This window comes from Xiphophorus hellerii, chromosome 3 (assembly GCF_003331165.1).
Source record: "Xiphophorus hellerii strain 12219 chromosome 3, Xiphophorus_hellerii-4.1, whole genome shotgun sequence".
NCBI lineage: Eukaryota > Metazoa > Chordata > Actinopteri > Cyprinodontiformes > Poeciliidae > Xiphophorus > Xiphophorus hellerii.
This window is the reverse complement of record NC_045674.1, coordinates 17,232,237-17,249,284: the sequence shown is the minus strand read 5'-3', so window position 1 is coordinate 17,249,284 and position 17,048 is coordinate 17,232,237. Positions and strand designations below refer to the sequence as shown.

Below are 17,048 nucleotides of genomic sequence, written 5' to 3'. Positions count from 1 at the left end.
AACATTTTGCAGCAGAAAACTTCCTGTCAGTAATCAATCACGTTACTGCATTAATGGTTTTTTTGGGAAAAACTGCAAAGACAAATTCCTCCTGTATATAGAAAGAAAAAAAATAGTATTCAAATTATCTTGACCTGATGTGAAATTGCTTACTATTATCACATTTTGCGACTATTGAATTTAGTCTCTTTTTTTTCGACTTTATCAAGTCATTAGCACATGGATCATTAGTTCACAGCACAGCTTCAACATAATTAACTTATCACTTTTAGCCGTCTTAAGAAGTCGTTTTATATATATCAGCTGAACTTACTTGTACTTATTTCTTTAATATGTTTCTCCCCTATGTTGCATTTGCTTTCAATTTAGTTTGTATTTGTGCCAGTTTAGAGAATATCTAAAAGTCTGGATTATTACATCACACCATTTTACAAAGTATCTGTTGAAGTAAAACCTGTGTATCTTCTGCATCACTGTCGGTTTGAGATGGCAACAACTCAGGTGTTCCTTAAATCCCTTTTAGCTTTTGTGAAAGAATATCAGAGCTTGTGTACATAATGGTGTTCCACTGAGACCAATGTCACACAGCTGATTCACATTTCTACAGAAATACCATCTAAAATCCTTCAGCAAAGATTCACTTTATGAAGCTTCCTACTGTCCTACAGTAAATTAAAAGTAAAGAAAATGCTTCTCATTTGGTGGAGGGTGAAGACAATCATCAGATTCACATTAAGATTAGATGCAGGCCATTTCAATGTCTATCGAGGACAAATGAAATTATTGGATGAAATAATCAGATAAAATAATCTTGGACTCCTTGTTTAATGTATGGGTGAGTAGGTGATAACTATTGAAATGAATTACAAAACTTTTAAGATCACAGAAGAAGGACACTACAATCTTAACTCCGAATGTAAACTAAAGAGAAAGGATTTCTTTCGTGAATTTTTCTAAAAACTTGGTACCAGCAAGTGTGGAGTCTCCATGGGACTTGCTATCAAAAAGAAAGAAGAGAAAGAGAAGTGTGGAAAACTATTCAGGATTCAGTTGTTGTAGAATAGATCAAGTAAAGCAAACTGAGTTAGGGTGTGTGATCTGATTATTGGGCCAGGAAAAAGGACAGTAATACTGTAATATTAAAAACAATTATCTGATGGACCAGATAATTTAATTGCTAATTGTAGGGGGGATAATTTGAGTTATCTATTACAGCTCTAGACAATGTTTTACTTCCATCAAACCACAGATAGCAAGATGCCTAAGTTAACTCTTCAAGTCTAAGTGTGAATTTGAACGATCAAGTATCTCTGCTGAGGAAGAAAAGCACCAGACACAAGTGTATGCAACACAGGCTTTTCTCATTTATTAATAGACAAAACAAAGCTTTTATAAGAACAGATAGTTACAATTTACCTCTCCCTCACATAAAGCATTCTGTTAGACTGGTTGTGTGACAGGAAGACAGTGTCTCGTACTCATTATATACCAGTGTGTGACTCACCGGAGAATGTGAGTGGGTGGGGAGTGTGTTATTCTTTTCCCATGAAAAGCATGTCTCAAAAGAAGCAACAACAACAAAAAAGAATATAAAGAGCAATTATTTAATATCAGGCATTCTTTTATGATTGCGACTTTTTGTAAGTGATGGTATTAGTTTAACAGTTCAAGAACAAACCTTTATTCTCTACCACCACTTTTTCTACTATCTGATAATCCAGAGCCGCCCAGTTCAGCACATTTCCTGGAGTGAAGTTCTGTTCATTCACATATTTCTGGATCTCACAGGCAGAGAGGACGTAATCCCACATGTGGACATCAGACAACATCCCAACGAAAGACTGCTTCATGTCAAACCCGCCGCCATGACTGTCCTGCTCCTGTTGGAAAAGCAATTTTTAAAGATATTAAAAAACTGAAATATTTTGAAATATATTTGCAAAGTTTGATATTAATAAGAATTTAATAAGAATTATGGAATATGGAGGATGACTGACAATTTACCTGTCCTAACATAATTATGAGAGATCCTCTGATGTTTGATCCAGAGCTGGTAAATTTTCTAACTGATGGTAGTCCATCCAACCACAGCTGCACCAATCCAGATGCGGAGTCCCAGGTGGTGCAGATAGAGTGCCATGTGTTTTGCTTGTAGTCAGTTTTTCCAAATACTGCAAATTTATCCTGGGTGAAGATCACCAAGTCTTTGCCAGAGCCATCCCAAAGAACCATAAAGCCATTGGCAAAAGTGGGTACGGCTAAAGAAAATAGGACGTGGGTTCTTTGGAGGTCTGTAAAGGATCTGAAGGGGAAGCAAATGCAACTTGTGTTACACACCTCATAGAGATGAAAAAAAAATTCCTTTACAGAATTGTGCAACAGAATCAAGACCTCCACTACTTTTAATTTAGATTTTCCTGTTTGAAATTTTTTGAAGCCATATGACATAAGATTTCTTCACAAGATTTCCATCCATGCATGAATTTGATGATCAACTGAAGTATCATCAAATGCATGATTGAAGGATACAGCATGTTTGCTGGATTATTTTTTCTTTTCACATTTCTTAAACAAAGACGTTTGAGACACTGGTCATTTGCTAAAGATGTTTTTTTCACTCAAAACCTTTTCTTTTGTCATCCACCTTTCACTGTTTTTGAATTATTAAACATTTATTGCTGTGCTGTGGTCATGACCAGGTACAGGACAAGGCAATCAAAAAACTTTGACAAATCTTCAAAACTCTCATAAAACTACAGCTTGAGACCATCTGAAAAATGTCAATGAACTTTTGATGCTTGGAAACGAGCTAAAATAAATTTAGCAGAGAGAGGAGGTTAAAACTTTACAATAATTGTGAGCATAACACCTTTGACAAACAGTTACTGCATTAAAATCCTGTTTTGTAGTTTTTAGCTTCACATGAGTTGTGTTGGTTTGAAGTGGGAAGGTGAACATCTTGCCAGACAGATCTGGAAGAAAAATAACAGAGTAATAGAAGTTGCCTCTTTTTAAAGGATATGTTAAAAATAATTTTTGACAGGTTTGGTAGATGTTAAATTTAGTATAAATGCTGTAAAAACATTCAGAACAAAAACAAAAATTCAAAAAAGCTCAAAATTTAAAGCAAATCTAAATTCAGCCAGCTATAATTCTTACAGTTTACCTTTTATGAGTAATAAAAATCAATTTACCTTGGTTCACTGCAGCACATGCTGTCAGCATTCCCACTAAGAGCAGCAGCTTCATCATCTAACAAAAGAGACAAAAATATGTGGAAAACATTAAGATCCCATTGCTCTTTAGAAATCCCAAATATACTAGCTGGTCTAAAACAACACTTTCAATTCAGCTTGAATTTCCACAAAAACAGTTCTGATGGAAATTGAAAAGAAACTGTAAAGAAACAGAGGCTTTTGTAAAATGTTTAGCCATTAACTTTCTTGCCAAAGTTCAAAATAGTGGTCTTACCTTAAAAATCAGTGTGAAGACTTTGATGCAGCTCTGAGAGGTTTGTGCCTTTATACTAAGTCATATCATAACTTTATCCAGGCATTTTTTGTGAGAACTTCTTTGATCTGGTTCTCTTTTTCATCAGGCCTGCTAACGATGCGTTTTTTTAGCTCTTGATAAGCTGAATTTAGAGGGTCATTAACCTGATTAACCTGTGACTTGATAAGATAGTTCTCATTCATGGCTGCGTGTATTAAGCAACAAAAACTGGTGTATGTTTGAGTGGAACTTTGATTCTTAGTTGAAATATAAAGAAAATAAAAAGAGGCGAGTTATTTATCAAAATAGAAAGCATTTGTGCACACTTTATTTTAAATCAAGCAGCGTTTGATTTGAAATATTCCAAAACTCTCTTTTCTGCTATGAAAAATATCCAAATATTTCAAAAGACATCCAAATTACACAAAATCTTTAACTATTTTGTGTTATATATCTATACACATTTTACTTTAAATCAAGCAACTTTTCATACTCCGAAACTGTCTTTTCTGCTATGAAACAAAGTTATTTCAAAACACAAAAACTCAACAGCTGGATGAACTCAACATAATCTTTTTAATAAGTGAAGGGTTAAGTTAGGTTAAAGGTGTTTGCTTTTTTGTGCGTAGCTTTAAATGGAAACTTCTGTATTTACACTCTTTCAGACTTACAGTCTCCAGAGCTGCATCCTACACAATATTAAACACATATAATACATACTTGATTTGTATATGATTTGATACAAATGGCATGAAAAACTGTTTATCCACAGTATTTACTTGCACATGAAGTTAAGACTTAGTGAAATTTAATCACTATTCTATCAGTGAAGAGATTTAAATCACTCTTTAGTGATAAAATGTGAATCATTGCAACTGAAAATCTTACAACTAGACAAAAAACAAAAACATTTTCTTAGTTGTCATTACAGTTGAATGTTTCAGATAACAGAAAGTTACTTCTCACCTCTTAATGAGACATTTACATTATCCTCTATCCATTTATTATCTCAAGTTCTCACTTTAATACTTTTTAAATGACTAATTTTATTTCTGTTTTTTCTTTTTATTTTAATGTAGACACAACCCTAAACTTGTTTTATTTGTTCCAGCTCAGCAGTTTTTTAAATGGGGAAATATGAAAGGGAAGCGCTTTAGCTTACTCTTGTAAAATAATGTGAAGGTTTTTGATTTGTATTTTATGACCTTTATGGGTTTAGATATTTTTGTTGGAATCAACACTTTCACTGAGGGATCATGAGACAAAGGTGATGTGTTTTGTCAAGAAGTTATAAAGCTTCTATTTTATTAAGCAAAACTTGTTTTTGAATTTCTTTTTCATAGGACAAAATTCAGTGAAAAATAGATGAAAATTTAACTGAAATATCTCTTTTTACATCTCTGCTTTATAGCAGGTCTGATTGTGTTTTTATTTAACCAGTTAAGAGATGAAGCATTAACAAATACAGACTCAGCAGAACACATAATTGTAAGCATTAAGCAAACATATTAAGAGTTGGTAATATGCCAACATTGATTGTGTTCTGAAGGTCAGAATACAATCAGAATAAAGAATACAGGTCAGTGGAAATGTAATTTTATAAATATAGCAATATCTTGAAAATTTTATTTATTTCAGTAATTTAGTTGAAAACATGAAACTCATTACAAAACTCATTTTAGTTCTCCTTTATTTTAATTATCATGACTTACTGCAAATGAAACACCAAAATTTAGCTTCTTGGAAAATGTGAATTTCACATTAAACCAGTAAAAACTAAATTTTAATTCAGAAATGTCAGCCTGGTGACTGTATTGATCAGTATATACACCTAATACTATGAATAATATGAATTAGTGATTTATTGTAGCATTGTGTGAAGGTGCTATTCCTGTTTCCTGTGCACCATTTTATACCTGTGTTTTTCTTACACTTTCACTAGTATACAGCATTCTGTGAACAGACAGCTTTGTAAGCAATTTTTAACTTTTTTCATCAATTTATAATGATATTCTAATTTTTTGAGATGCATCCCTTGTTGTGTGTACACCACTGTAGACAGAGTACTGTAAGTAGACCTCACAGTTGCCTAAAAATACAGAAGTACAAATGACAATTCAACAACAGTCATCACATTTTGCATCAACTGCTGATTTAGTGATTTCTGCTCTACATAAATGTATTCATCAGCACTTTTTGTACATTGCTTTCAATGCAAGTCCAAAACGGCTGATTTGAATTAATTTAGAAAAGCACAAGAGAAATATTAGAATCAAAATGGCAAAAAATGGGTTATTTCCAATATCTCTGTATTGATACTTAGAAGTATTTAACTCTTGGCTTAAATGACATAACTGCTTTAATGAAGTCATATGGATTCAAAAATTACTTTTTTATATGTGGAATCCAAGTCTGTCGGTTTTACAGTAATTCTTGGAGACACAAGGATAGATCATATCTGCAAAGCTGAGTTTTTTCTTTATCCTATTACTTGTGTTTACTCTCTTTCAATTGTATTGTTTGCTAGCTATTCACTGCAACAACAATTATATACTTCTTTGAACAAATGAAACACAAAACATTATAAATGTAAAAGCAACAAAGACATGAAAAATTATCCCATGTTCAACTGTTTTGTCCGTCTTGCTTCAAGAAAGATTCACTCCAAACCAGCACTGTAAATCTAAAATTATCATTTAATGTGAAAGAGTTCTGCAGACTGAAGCTTTTCTGGGTTTAATAATCTCTTCATCATTAGTCTTCCTCAAGAAAACAAAACTTGTCACGATTATACGGGTGAGTTGCCTCTGTAAAGGGGTTCTTAATTGCGCTTGCAGATTGTTGTAATTCAGTTAGCTACATAATTCCTATTTGTTTTTGTCTACTGTTACTAAGTAAAAATGTCTAAATACAAGGTGTGAAGATTCTGAAGAAATAGATCTAGTAGATGTCCAAGAACAATGAAAATATATCTGGTAGTGGTGAAGTCATCACCATTTTTAAGACATGTTATGTTAAAACAAAATTATAATATGTGTTGTTCATCTATGGAAAAGAAGGATAAACTCAGCTCATGAGATTAGTTTGATAGATTTTATTCAAATCTTCATTGCGCTTCTTATATATATATATATGTATATATATATACGTATATGTGTGTGTGGGGGTGGGTGTGTGTGTGTAAAAATGCAAAAATTATATTTAGTACAAAAACAATAAAATGCCAGTTTCATGTGTTATTTACTTTTTTTATTATTGTTTGCCCCCATAGCATTGGCTATATAAAAGTATTCCTTAATAATTGATACAAAAAAACATACTTACAAAGTGAAGGTGTTCAAACTGTGGACGTAAATATGGTAACATTTAACACAGGCCTTTACTGTTGTGCACTATTTTGTTCTGCATTAAAACTGAAGTGGTTGAATTACATTTAGAGTGCTCTTGAAAGACAATATGTTTCTATGCAAGTCTGTGACAGTTTGTGGCAATCCTACGCTAGCAGTGACTTCTTGCTGTCGTTCTCAGGATCTGTCCTCTCCCAGCCCTGCCGAATGCGGCTGAGGCTTTTATCCACACAAGGCAGAAGAAGCAGCAGTCTGAACACCAGCACCAGGGACGGCACCACCAAGCAGAGCATGTAGCCGGGGGGAGTGTACCATTTGTATTGCGAGATGTACAGAAATCTGTCCCAACCATACAGGTAGGTGTGAAAGGTGCAGAAGAACAATGTCAGGTATCCCAACTTGGACTGGAAAACAGAAAAACAAAGAAAGGTCATCATCTTGGTATAGAGCTACTTGGCCCTCAACAGTTATTGGTAAAGTAATGGATTCCACATTAAATGTTTTTTTATTCAAGTTGTTTAAACTCAGACTGAGGAATTTAGGAAAATGATACCAAATATTTAATTTAAAGACATTTACTCAATGTGGATTTACTCAAGGACTTAAATATGGAGATGTAGTAGCTATGTACAAAGATTGACTTTGTGTCTGGCGAGATTTGCCGTGTTGATCTAACTATATGTTTTAAAATTTTTTTGCATTTTTAGTTTTCTAAAAGACAACTTTTAGAAAGATATCTTTTCTACAGATATCTTGACAGTGAGCATTACAGATTTTTTTTCTTCCTCCCTTACCATCCTGCTTACAGGGTGATGATGATAAACTGAATTTCTCATCCAGCCTAGTAGCAAGTGGCTAAAACAAATGAACGTTTATTTCACCTGAGTAGAAGAAAGTCAGACATTACTTATTAAATGTGTCTAAAAACTGTGATCAATTAGAAATGCAAAATGCTGTAATCTTTTTCAACAGGAATTGCAAGGAGTACTACTATTAATGGGACTGTGACTGTGTTAATCAATAATTTTATCAATTTTGTTATATATTTTAACATTTTCAGCCTCATTGACTCACTTGAACTCCGCCACAGCTTTTCAGTGTCCCAGGTTAAGGATGGCAAGTAACAAGGTGACCTTTACTGAGACATTTGCACCAACATGTCTGAGTTTTATAGAGGTAATCCCAGAAATGTCCCTGGAGATTTACATGAAGTACGATCTGCACAAAGAAAACTTTAGGACTGTAGCTCAGGATAATGTGTGCTCCTAAATTACATTTGATGAATAACTTAACATTTAGAGTCGCTCTAATTTGGGCTGGAGATAAAGAGTAGGGTGGAGTGAGAAAATGAGCTTGATCTGACCCAGATACATTTATGAATGAGTTCATTTCCTGCAGTGTGATTGTCCTTACTCTCAATGGTCAACATGAGGAAAAATGATAAACAGCCAACAGAAGAATTGGAAAAGGACAAAGGAAAATATTCACTGAATTTCATCCAACAGGAAGTTCAAAATAGACATCTGCATGATGTCACCATTTTCCATCTGAGCTGAAGCACAGAGTCGTCTTCATCGGTCACAGCTTGAGTGTTAGTCAAGGCTCTTTTTCTGGGATATACATCCATATTCCTGTTTTAGGATCAGTATCCTATCTTTCAATTTCTATATCAGCTGAACAACTGAACTAAAAATTTTGTGGCAAATTTTTAAATATCTCCTTACAGGTGGGCACAAAGTAAGCAAGCATATTTTAGCATTTCTGCATTGAATGAAAGGTTCTTTGGATTACATTCAACTTGCCTTGAAATAATTTGATACCAAGACGGAAAGTTTATGAATGCAACACACTCAAAACATGTAATATCCAAGCTTTTGGGGCGTCTGGCACTAGTTTCTGATACAACTTCTTCTTAGTTCTGTCATTTGAGGTGTTTAATTGTTTGGTACTTTTCATATATAGTGGCTTATATGTACTCCAAAAAGTGAAGCTGCCATATCAAATGTAAAACAAATGAATCAAAGTTACTGTTGAGTGAAAAAAATATTTTTGTGTCAGAAATATTCCCAATCTTTAAAACCAATCTTAATAATAGACAAAAAAATAATGAGTAAATACAAAAAATATGTTTTCACTTGATGATTTCATTTACGGAGGGAAAGAAGTCATCCAGATCAACCTGGCATTGTGTGAAAATAAATTCCCCCTTTGTTCATTATTTGCTCAAGCTAAATATTAATACATACATAGTTTAGGTAAAACCTAGTATCTACGTTTGATTGTGGTCGAAGACACTGAATCCCATTGAGAAAAACCTGTTCTGTATAAGTAAGATAAACATAGAAGTTTTCACCTGAATGAAGCTGAACTCTCTCCAGCTGAGAGCGTTGCTGACAGAAGGGAGAGAGGAAATCCCCAAAAGGAGATACAGGCCAAATCCCAGAGCCCCTATGGCGTAGTATGAGTCAGTTCTCCAGGCCATGGTTGTGTCAAATGGAGATGTCTTGTTACTCTTGATCTGAAAGTGAAACAAAATAAAAAAAACGGAATAAATATTTATTGCAACTCCACTTGTAAAACCAAAGAAATGTTTTATAAATCTTTTACCTGTGAGATGGTACTTCCTGCAAGTCTGAATCTTACATAATACCTGGGTACAAAAGACACATTATTTAGAACAAAACATTTCAAATTAGAAAAAAACAAACAAAAACGCTTTCTATATTTCATAGATACAATTTATCTGAACACATTGTGAGAAGGATAAATTATTTTTGTGACAATAATATGTCAATCTGTTGAATATTAACCAGATGGAGTTATAAGACTTTATTCTTTGTAAGCAATTTGAGTACACATTAAAAGAGATCTAAAGTTGACTAACAATGCTTTGTATAAAAAAAGTGGTTGATATTTGGAGTTGCTATGGAAACACCTAAAAGATTTGGGTTAGACATAGAGATATAGATTGTCAGACTTTTCGAAGTAGAAAGCAATGAAAAAATGTTCAATTAAAGGAACTTTCCCAATAGGGATATTTGTATGGATCATTACCTACCTTATGGGGATGAGTAGAGTATAAAGCACATGCAGGGAAGCAAGGGCTAGAGCTATCAGTCCTAGTTGTTTCCTGCACAACATCCAGCGATCCAACCAGTCAGGAAAACGCCTAAAACAAACATTTTGTATGTTATTAAACATGCTTTCTACTGCATATCATCAGAGAGTTTACATGTTGGTCAATATCCTTTTCTTACTTGTATTTGGTTCCTCTGTAGAGCTGAAAGAAGCCAGCTATGACTCCAGGCAGATAACAGAGAGACAGCAAGATGAGAGATACACTTGGGAACACCTTGAAAAGAAGAAAAAACGAAAACATTCCAGTTCATGCTTAGTAGTTTTAAAGAAAATGTACTATTTGTAAAAAATAATAATCTGTCTGCACCTTGTTAGCCAGGGACATCATGATTCTGAAGGAGATGTCTCTCCCCTCATCAACGTACGCATAGATGACGTCTCTGGTGAGAAGATAGAAGAAGAAGAAGGCAGTGAGGCCAATGGTGAGGCGCATGGGCAGCCTCCACTCGGGGAACAGCTGCAGGGGGAAGTCCTCCAGCTCTCTGGCTGCAGACAGAGACCCTCTATCCTGAACAGTGAAGCCCAGTTTGGTTGAAATCACTGCCACTGCCTGCTTAGCCTCAGGATTGTTTCCACACAGGTACACCTGGAGCATGAAAAGGTTCTTACAACTCTAAAAATCTCCTGTGAGAGAAACATAGTGCTCAGCCATGTTAATGCAATATTTATGTACATATGCATGTGTACACACATTGATGAAAGGATGTGTTTGACTCTAGAGAAATGAATATGAAAGTGAACAAAGACAGCACGGCTTCTTGTATGGAATACTAAATTTAGGCGAGGAAAGCAGGTATCAAGCAACAATGCTCAGTTAACACCTTGTGATGTTGCTGATGGTGCTCCAAATACACAGCACCCCAATGCATAAATATGCACACACTTGTGTGGTTTTTACCATCCTCTGAGACCTAACAAACAGATCAAAACAAAGCAGGAAAAAAAAAACACATGTGCTGCAGCTTTGCACTACAGAGAGAGAGCAAAACATGTGATGTTGAGCTTAGATCTGAGAAACGATGGAGTTCACTGATTCAAAGAGACATCACAAGTGGCTTTCAGAACAAAAACATTAGGTTGACTACCTAAATTTACATTCTTTTCCTTAAATGTGGTCTAATGAATGCTTCAAAGTGTGTGATTATGATTTAGACTGAAGTTCTTCCCATCTTGAGTAGCACCCACTGTGCAAACACATCAGAGAACTAGAAAAAAGAAAAACTTGTTTTTCTCTGATGGAATAAGAAATCTGTCAAACAAACAAGCCCCTATAACCGAAAGAAAAGATCACACCAGAAAAAGAGAAATACTGCATTTTTGATGAGCAGGAGAAAAAAAAGACTGAGTTTTGTTGTTTTTTTTTCCACAGAGAAACTTGTTAGTGTCACAACAGATCCGGTACCTGTCTGTTGGCATCTGAAGGTCCGTTCTGGAGAGCCCAGGCTGACAAGGTGTTAAATGCTTTCACCACATGGGCCCCAGGGATTAACCTGGACAGTGAATAACAAACTTTAGCTTCATGCTCTGCCAGCCACAGAAGGCTCTGACCGCATCCATAAGACACCACCTAATCTCTACTTACTTCTGCAGATACTCAGCGTTGGCCTCTGGGTACATATTCTTCTTGAGATTGTTGCTAACATCCACAAGCACCTTGCAGTGAATAAAAATCGGAAAAATGGTTTAAAAGTGAGAAAATAAACAACACTAATGATGCACAACATTATGTGATTGCACAGTAAGGCACCTTCCCATTGAGTTGAGGTGCTAGTGTCTCCAGGAAGTCATAATGTTCTCTTTGGACACAAACAAAGACCAAACTGGCTGATTGCGCCGCTACCTCATGGCTCATCACCTGTACAAGTCAGACACACAAACACAAGACGAGCACAAAAATTGCATGTACAGAGGTGCAAGTGGTACTTCTGTTGCTTTTGTGGGTGTCATTTATCTGAAGTAAATTAACTGAGTTGTTCAAACACATGGATCTTTGCGTGAAATATAAACTTCTCAAAAGAGCAGTACACTGGTGAATATTTGACAATGTCATGAATAACTGCTGGAAGTTACAGAGCTGTGAAAAAGTGTTTTCCATCCATCCATTTTCTAACACCCTTGTCCTTAGTGGGGTCAGGAGGGGTGCTGGTGCTTATCTCCAGCGAGACATTTCAGGCGAGAGGCGGGTCCACTCCATCTCAAAAACGTGTTTTCCTCCTTACAGATTTGATTTGCTTTTGTTTGTTTTTTTGTCACACTTGAATATTGATCAAACATATTAAATCAAATCACACAATAATAAATTTTTGTGAATATGAAAAGCCTCACCCTTTGTTATTCAATCATTAACTGTGATTAACAAAACTGGTTGGGAAAATGCATTCAGTTTCATGAGCCCATCCCCAGAGGCTGTTCTGAATCTTCCCAGGATTTGCAACAACTTGTTTATGGGGCTGTGTCTCATCATACAGAGACCTCTTGGTGTCCTTGAAGAATATTCTAAGCAAAAGGTTTTGCTCTGGGACTGATCAACTAAGGACAGCTACAGATTCTTGCACAATAAATAGATGGTTTACACCTGGAGTTGAAGAGGACCACACATGGAAAGTGTGAATGTGGAAAAAACTCTGTAAGGTGATGGGGAATATCAAATGTGGTATTGAATATGTGTGGCTTATAATCCTTTAAAAGGAACTGTGTCTAGAGATTGGGAAATCATTTTTTACAATTTAACCAAGATTTTCTCATGATTTGTTTGTTCTGACTTGGGCTGCAATGTGAAATAAATTCAACTGAAGTAATCCCTGCAGAGCTTTTATTCCTGAAGCATCATCATACCAGGATCTTGAAGATGGCCCCTGACATATTCACCAGAGTGGTTCAAATTTCTGTTCAACATCAGACTCCAGTATAGACGTTGTTCTCTTAACAATAAGAGAAAATCAATTTGTCCACTTCATTGTTGTGTAAATTTCTTTCCTGTATGATTTCTACATTTTCATGATCAAAGTTGCTGAATTTATATAATGTAATAATGAACTTATGTATTATATGTAGTACATGAGGCAGTATGTTGTGTCTTACTTCCGGTGGCATTGTGTCACAGAGTGAATTAAACAGTTGGCACATGCCTTTTGCTGTACCTCTTTATATCGCAATATATGTGTGATTACACATGTACTATACATGCTGATGTTCCACAATGTAATATATTTGATAAATGTATGTGACATATTTAGTCTGATCAGCCATAAATGTGCTGCATGAATCTGTAGCTAATGGGAAGTGATAGGTGAACTTGATATACAAATGAAGGTATGATCATACACAATTTTCAATTTTAGTAAAAAGAAAGAAACCTTAGTCAAAGAAAACGTTTAATTATTGTAAATAATTGTACAGAATGGAATTAAACATAAAAAGCTTTTAAAACATCATAATTAAAAGTCAAATATGTGAGCTTCTATCCAGAGTAGTCAGTGCCTCACCAGTCATAAATCTCACCACTAGTTACTGGGACTCACATGCACAGAATATGAATACATAATATTTATTTTCATAAGCTCACTGCATTTGTGGAAATAAATAAGGATGCTACACATTGCAGCTTGTGTGTGTCCACCCTGAAGTTGTTGTTCAATCAGAGCCGACAAAATTATGACTAACTCATTAGTGTGTCTGCTTTAATATTTGTAAATACTTTTGTGGCAGTGGAGTGTTAAAGTGAGTGAAAGGAATTATTAAACAGCGCAGGCAGTCAACACATCTCCATGCTTGTTCGAACCTTTGTTTACAATTAGTCTGGCCACTTCCTGCCTTCTTTGGCTCAAAATGATGAGTCTGTCAAATGCAGTGACACACAGGTTTGATTAAATGTGTTATACCAGTCACACTGAGGTCACTTTGAAAGACATCAAACATCTGGCTAAGGAGCCCATATGACAACAGCCTGGTTCTGATTGATAGACGATTGATAGTTGATAGTCTGATTGATAGTTCTGATTGATGCTGTCCAGCCTGCCATTAAAAGATCAGATATACTGTATGTTTCCTCTTTAGGCTGAGAAAAACAAGAAACTGAAAAGGAAGACTATGACGCACTTTTTATGAAAACAATTGGAAACAAACTACATTCTCAGCACACCAGAATGTGTTGAGTTTGAATGATTCTGTTCATATGTAATATAAAAGATGAGAACAGTCTGCACCACACTGAACCCATGCATCATCTGTGCTAACGCCTGTCGACACACAGCCAATCAGTAACATTGTTTAGTTAATGAAAAGACAGAAGAGACTTTCACTTTAAATTTTACAATTTAAAGTGCAATTACCAAAAACAAAACCTCAACAAAACACAGTACTATATAATATTTTTTGCTCAGTCCACACCAGACATTGTAGCACATACCTGAGCTCCTGGAGGAACGGGGCCGCAGCTGTGAGGTCTCCGGCTCCCATACACCAACCTATACCCAGACTGCAGAAGACGTTGACCCAGAGAGCGCCCCAAGTCTCCCGTCCCAAAGATGCACACCGCCTCCTGTTCAGGGGTGGCTGCAGCACTCGCAGGATACAGCGACACGCTCTCTGGCTTCACCTCCTCCGACATGCTGCACTGCCTGTCTGGCGACGTGGAAGCAATCTAACACCAGATATGTTGTGTGGATTTGACAGAACAAATTGTTCCTACTGGTGGCTCTTCTTTCAGGGGCAGCTGAACTGAAATATGAGACAGTAAAGTGTCTGTATTAAAGACAGATGTAGAAAAAATGTAATGTGCCTCTGAATTGGCAGCTTACCGTATTTGTCTTGGAAAAGTACAGGAGCTGAAGGAACAAAAGTGCAGAAGCTGAAGGAACTTTAAGTCTTGAGGCAGTTTTTGTACTTACCCACCCCCCTCCCAGTTCAGAATGGGCAGTGTGTAAAGTCTGGAAACTCCAGGGAATAAGGTGGGAGCCATCTGTGCAAGTACTGGCAAAACTGTTAGTTATGAGTTGTGTTTTATTTTTTCTCTGTGTGCATGCAAGTGTGTTTCTGTTTAGCAAAAAAACTGGAAATGTTTCTGTCGTGGCCTTCTTCTGGGAAATGAGAAAATAATCTCTGAGATGTTGTGCAACATTGGGAAAGAACACTTTAATATCCAACCACCTGCCCAGATGTTTTGGTTCTTTCCAATATTACAAAATCACTATTGTAAATAGATCGTGTTTAGATGGTGAAAATCAGTGCAAGTTGGGATTTTTAGATATTTGCACATTTTAAAATGCAACAGTTTCTTTGCAGCTGTCAAAAAGTTAAGTATGAATGAATCATAGCTCTGAACATGTTCAAATTTGAAAGTAAATGCAGCTCTGTTGTTCAGACAAAAATGGGTTTGCCCGTCATCCCTGGCTGTGGATCAGTGACACTGAGCTCTTGAAAAACATACAATCAAAACAAATTCCAGGTCACAGTGTGCAAACACAGTGTGCTGGGGTGCTTGCAACTGCAATTCCTCTCTGTGTAGTTTCAGTTCAACATGAAATCCACATGGCCTGCCTCAAGCTCATAATTACTTTGACAAGAGGGCAAAACAAATAGCACACATTTTTTGTTAGCAAGAGGTTATTTGTGGAGCACTTGGAGCAAAAGAACCCAGTCCTATAATCAGCCACTGATGCATTGGTCAGCAGAGGTGCTCACTGAATCATGAAGTTTGCAAGAAAACCCACCAATTACAATCTAATCTGCACTCTTGTGTTGCCCTCTATGAGTAATTAATGTTCTTAGCCCTGTAACTCAAATTGGCCTATGCCCGTAAACCCTTCTTTTGCTCCCAGAGGATGAGAATAGCTCTGGTGTTCAGAGCCAAGGTGAACCACAGATCTCATGATCTGCCCTAAACTGTAATTATGCCTTATGCTCTGTTGTCTTACTCAGTGGCCAGTAAACATTTGTGCAAGCTCATGTGTAAAAAGAAAAAAAAAACACAAAACATATTAGTGCATTTGGTGGTAGTTAAAACACATGTTGACAAAGTCATAAGGCATCATTTTAAACATTTATTTTTTTCAGTAATGGCTGGGATTGAAGTCCAAAGCCATAAAATGTGGAGAAAATTGACACAAAACAAACACAAAGAGGCTAAGCAAGCTCACAGGAGTTGTAGAAGAGTAATGACACTGAATGAACACTCAACTTGGGCATCAATTCAAAATACAAAGTTCACATGAAGATAAGGTAGCGATAGCTAATCTTCAACTGCAATCTGTCTTCACAGAGAGAAAACATTTCCGATGATTTAGGAAAACAATTTGGGAGTAGTAGCTTGTAGACCTTATAAACGGCACTGTAGCCAGGGATTTAAAAGCACTTTGTGGCAACCCCTGTCAACTTTTGTCTGCTTCTGACACAAATGTGCTTGTGTATGTGCCAACACTCCAAAAAGAGACAGTAATTGTTGTACTGCAAACCCACGACTCATTGGAAATTATCTGATGTACTGATATGCATGTCATAACTAATCTGAAACACATTTTCTTGCACAATTTTCTTCTTAACTGTAAACAGATGGTCTGGCTGCTGGTGATGGTGTTGAATCTTTAGAATCCACTATGTTGTGTCCTTGTCTCTTATTTTTAGATTGATCCTTTCCTTGACCCAAAGTGTCCAATCATTTCATTATCTTAGGACCAAACGTGTTTCCAAGGACTCTTTAAGGAAAATTAAGGGTGCTCACTTCATTCTTCTCTATGTGAGACCACATTTCACATGAGCATTTTTCCATTTTAAAGGTGTTTTTTAAAAATCCATTTATTTTGTAGATGTGTTTTGTTGCCGCATGCGATGTTGTCATCCATATATCAGCGCTTTTCTGTTTGATATAAACATGGTTCCAAAGGATCTGTTTGTTTCAGTAGTCGGCTCTGATATTTGCTCTTTAGTGAAGGATAATTTTTTTGTTTGCTTTGTTTTTAGCAATAGTGAAATAGGTATTATTAGATATTATTTTCCTTACACAAAAGGCTCAACAGTCTCCATTTTAAATACAGCTCACAAAAATAACAAGAATCACAAAAAGTATTATTCTAC

At 35.9% G+C, this 17,048-nt stretch overlaps 2 protein-coding genes across 3 annotated transcripts; both read right to left on the bottom strand.

Moving 5' to 3' along the window:
* Positions 1–1,342: 1,342 nt before the first annotated feature.
* Positions 1,343–4,804, bottom strand: LOC116716980 (serum amyloid P-component-like). Of its 2 annotated transcripts, XM_032558022.1 has the most exons (5): positions 3,476–4,804; positions 3,195–3,252; positions 2,870–2,972; positions 2,005–2,302; positions 1,343–1,880 (listed from the first exon to the last, which is right to left on the bottom strand). In XM_032558022.1, exons 2-5 carry the CDS (start codon positions 3,250–3,252, stop codon positions 1,659–1,661), a joined length of 681 nt encoding a protein of 226 aa, XP_032413913.1. In that variant the 5' UTR covers positions 3,476–4,804; the 3' UTR covers positions 1,343–1,658. The 2 variants fall into 2 exon arrangements, with proteins under 2 accessions (XP_032413913.1, XP_032413912.1); XM_032558021.1 differs by having other exon boundaries at positions 3,195–4,804.
* Positions 4,805–6,719: 1,915 nt separating this feature from the next.
* steap4 (STEAP family member 4) lies at positions 6,720–14,948 on the bottom strand. The gene is made up of 11 exons (XM_032558020.1): positions 14,777–14,948; positions 14,386–14,696; positions 11,725–11,832; positions 11,560–11,630; positions 11,380–11,467; positions 10,285–10,563; positions 10,097–10,191; positions 9,898–10,008; positions 9,447–9,489; positions 9,193–9,357; positions 6,720–7,243 (listed from the first exon to the last, which is right to left on the bottom strand). Exons 2-11 carry the CDS (start codon positions 14,584–14,586, stop codon positions 6,986–6,988), a joined length of 1,419 nt encoding a protein of 472 aa, XP_032413911.1. The 5' UTR covers positions 14,587–14,696; positions 14,777–14,948; the 3' UTR covers positions 6,720–6,985.
* Between the last annotated feature and the right edge of the window lie 2,100 nt (positions 14,949–17,048).

Bases quoted from the DNA above. Each gene is read 5' to 3' on its own strand.
- steap4 (XM_032558020.1), bottom strand. From the start codon at position 14,586: ATGTCGGAGGAGGTGAAGCCAGAGAGCGTGTCGCTGTATCCTGCGAGT. The intron at 10,192-10,284 runs GTGCAGACAGAT...CTTCTTTTCAAG, and splicing joins TGATGTCCCTGGCTAACAAG to GTGTTCCCAAGTGTATCTCT. The intron at 7,244-9,192 runs GTGAAAACTTCT...TCTGTTTTCCAG, and splicing joins GAGAGTTCAGCTTCATTCAG to TCCAAGTTGGGATACCTGAC.
- LOC116716980 (XM_032558021.1), bottom strand. From the start codon at position 3,252: ATGATGAAGCTGCTGCTCTTAGTGGGAATGCTGACAGCATGTGCTGCA. The intron at 2,973-3,194 runs GTAAATTGATTT...TTTTTCTTCCAG, and splicing joins ATGTGCTGCAGTGAACCAAG to ATCTGTCTGGCAAGATGTTC. The intron at 1,881-2,004 runs GTAAATTGTCAG...CTTTTCCAACAG, and splicing joins TCATAATTATGTTAGGACAG to GAGCAGGACAGTCATGGCGG.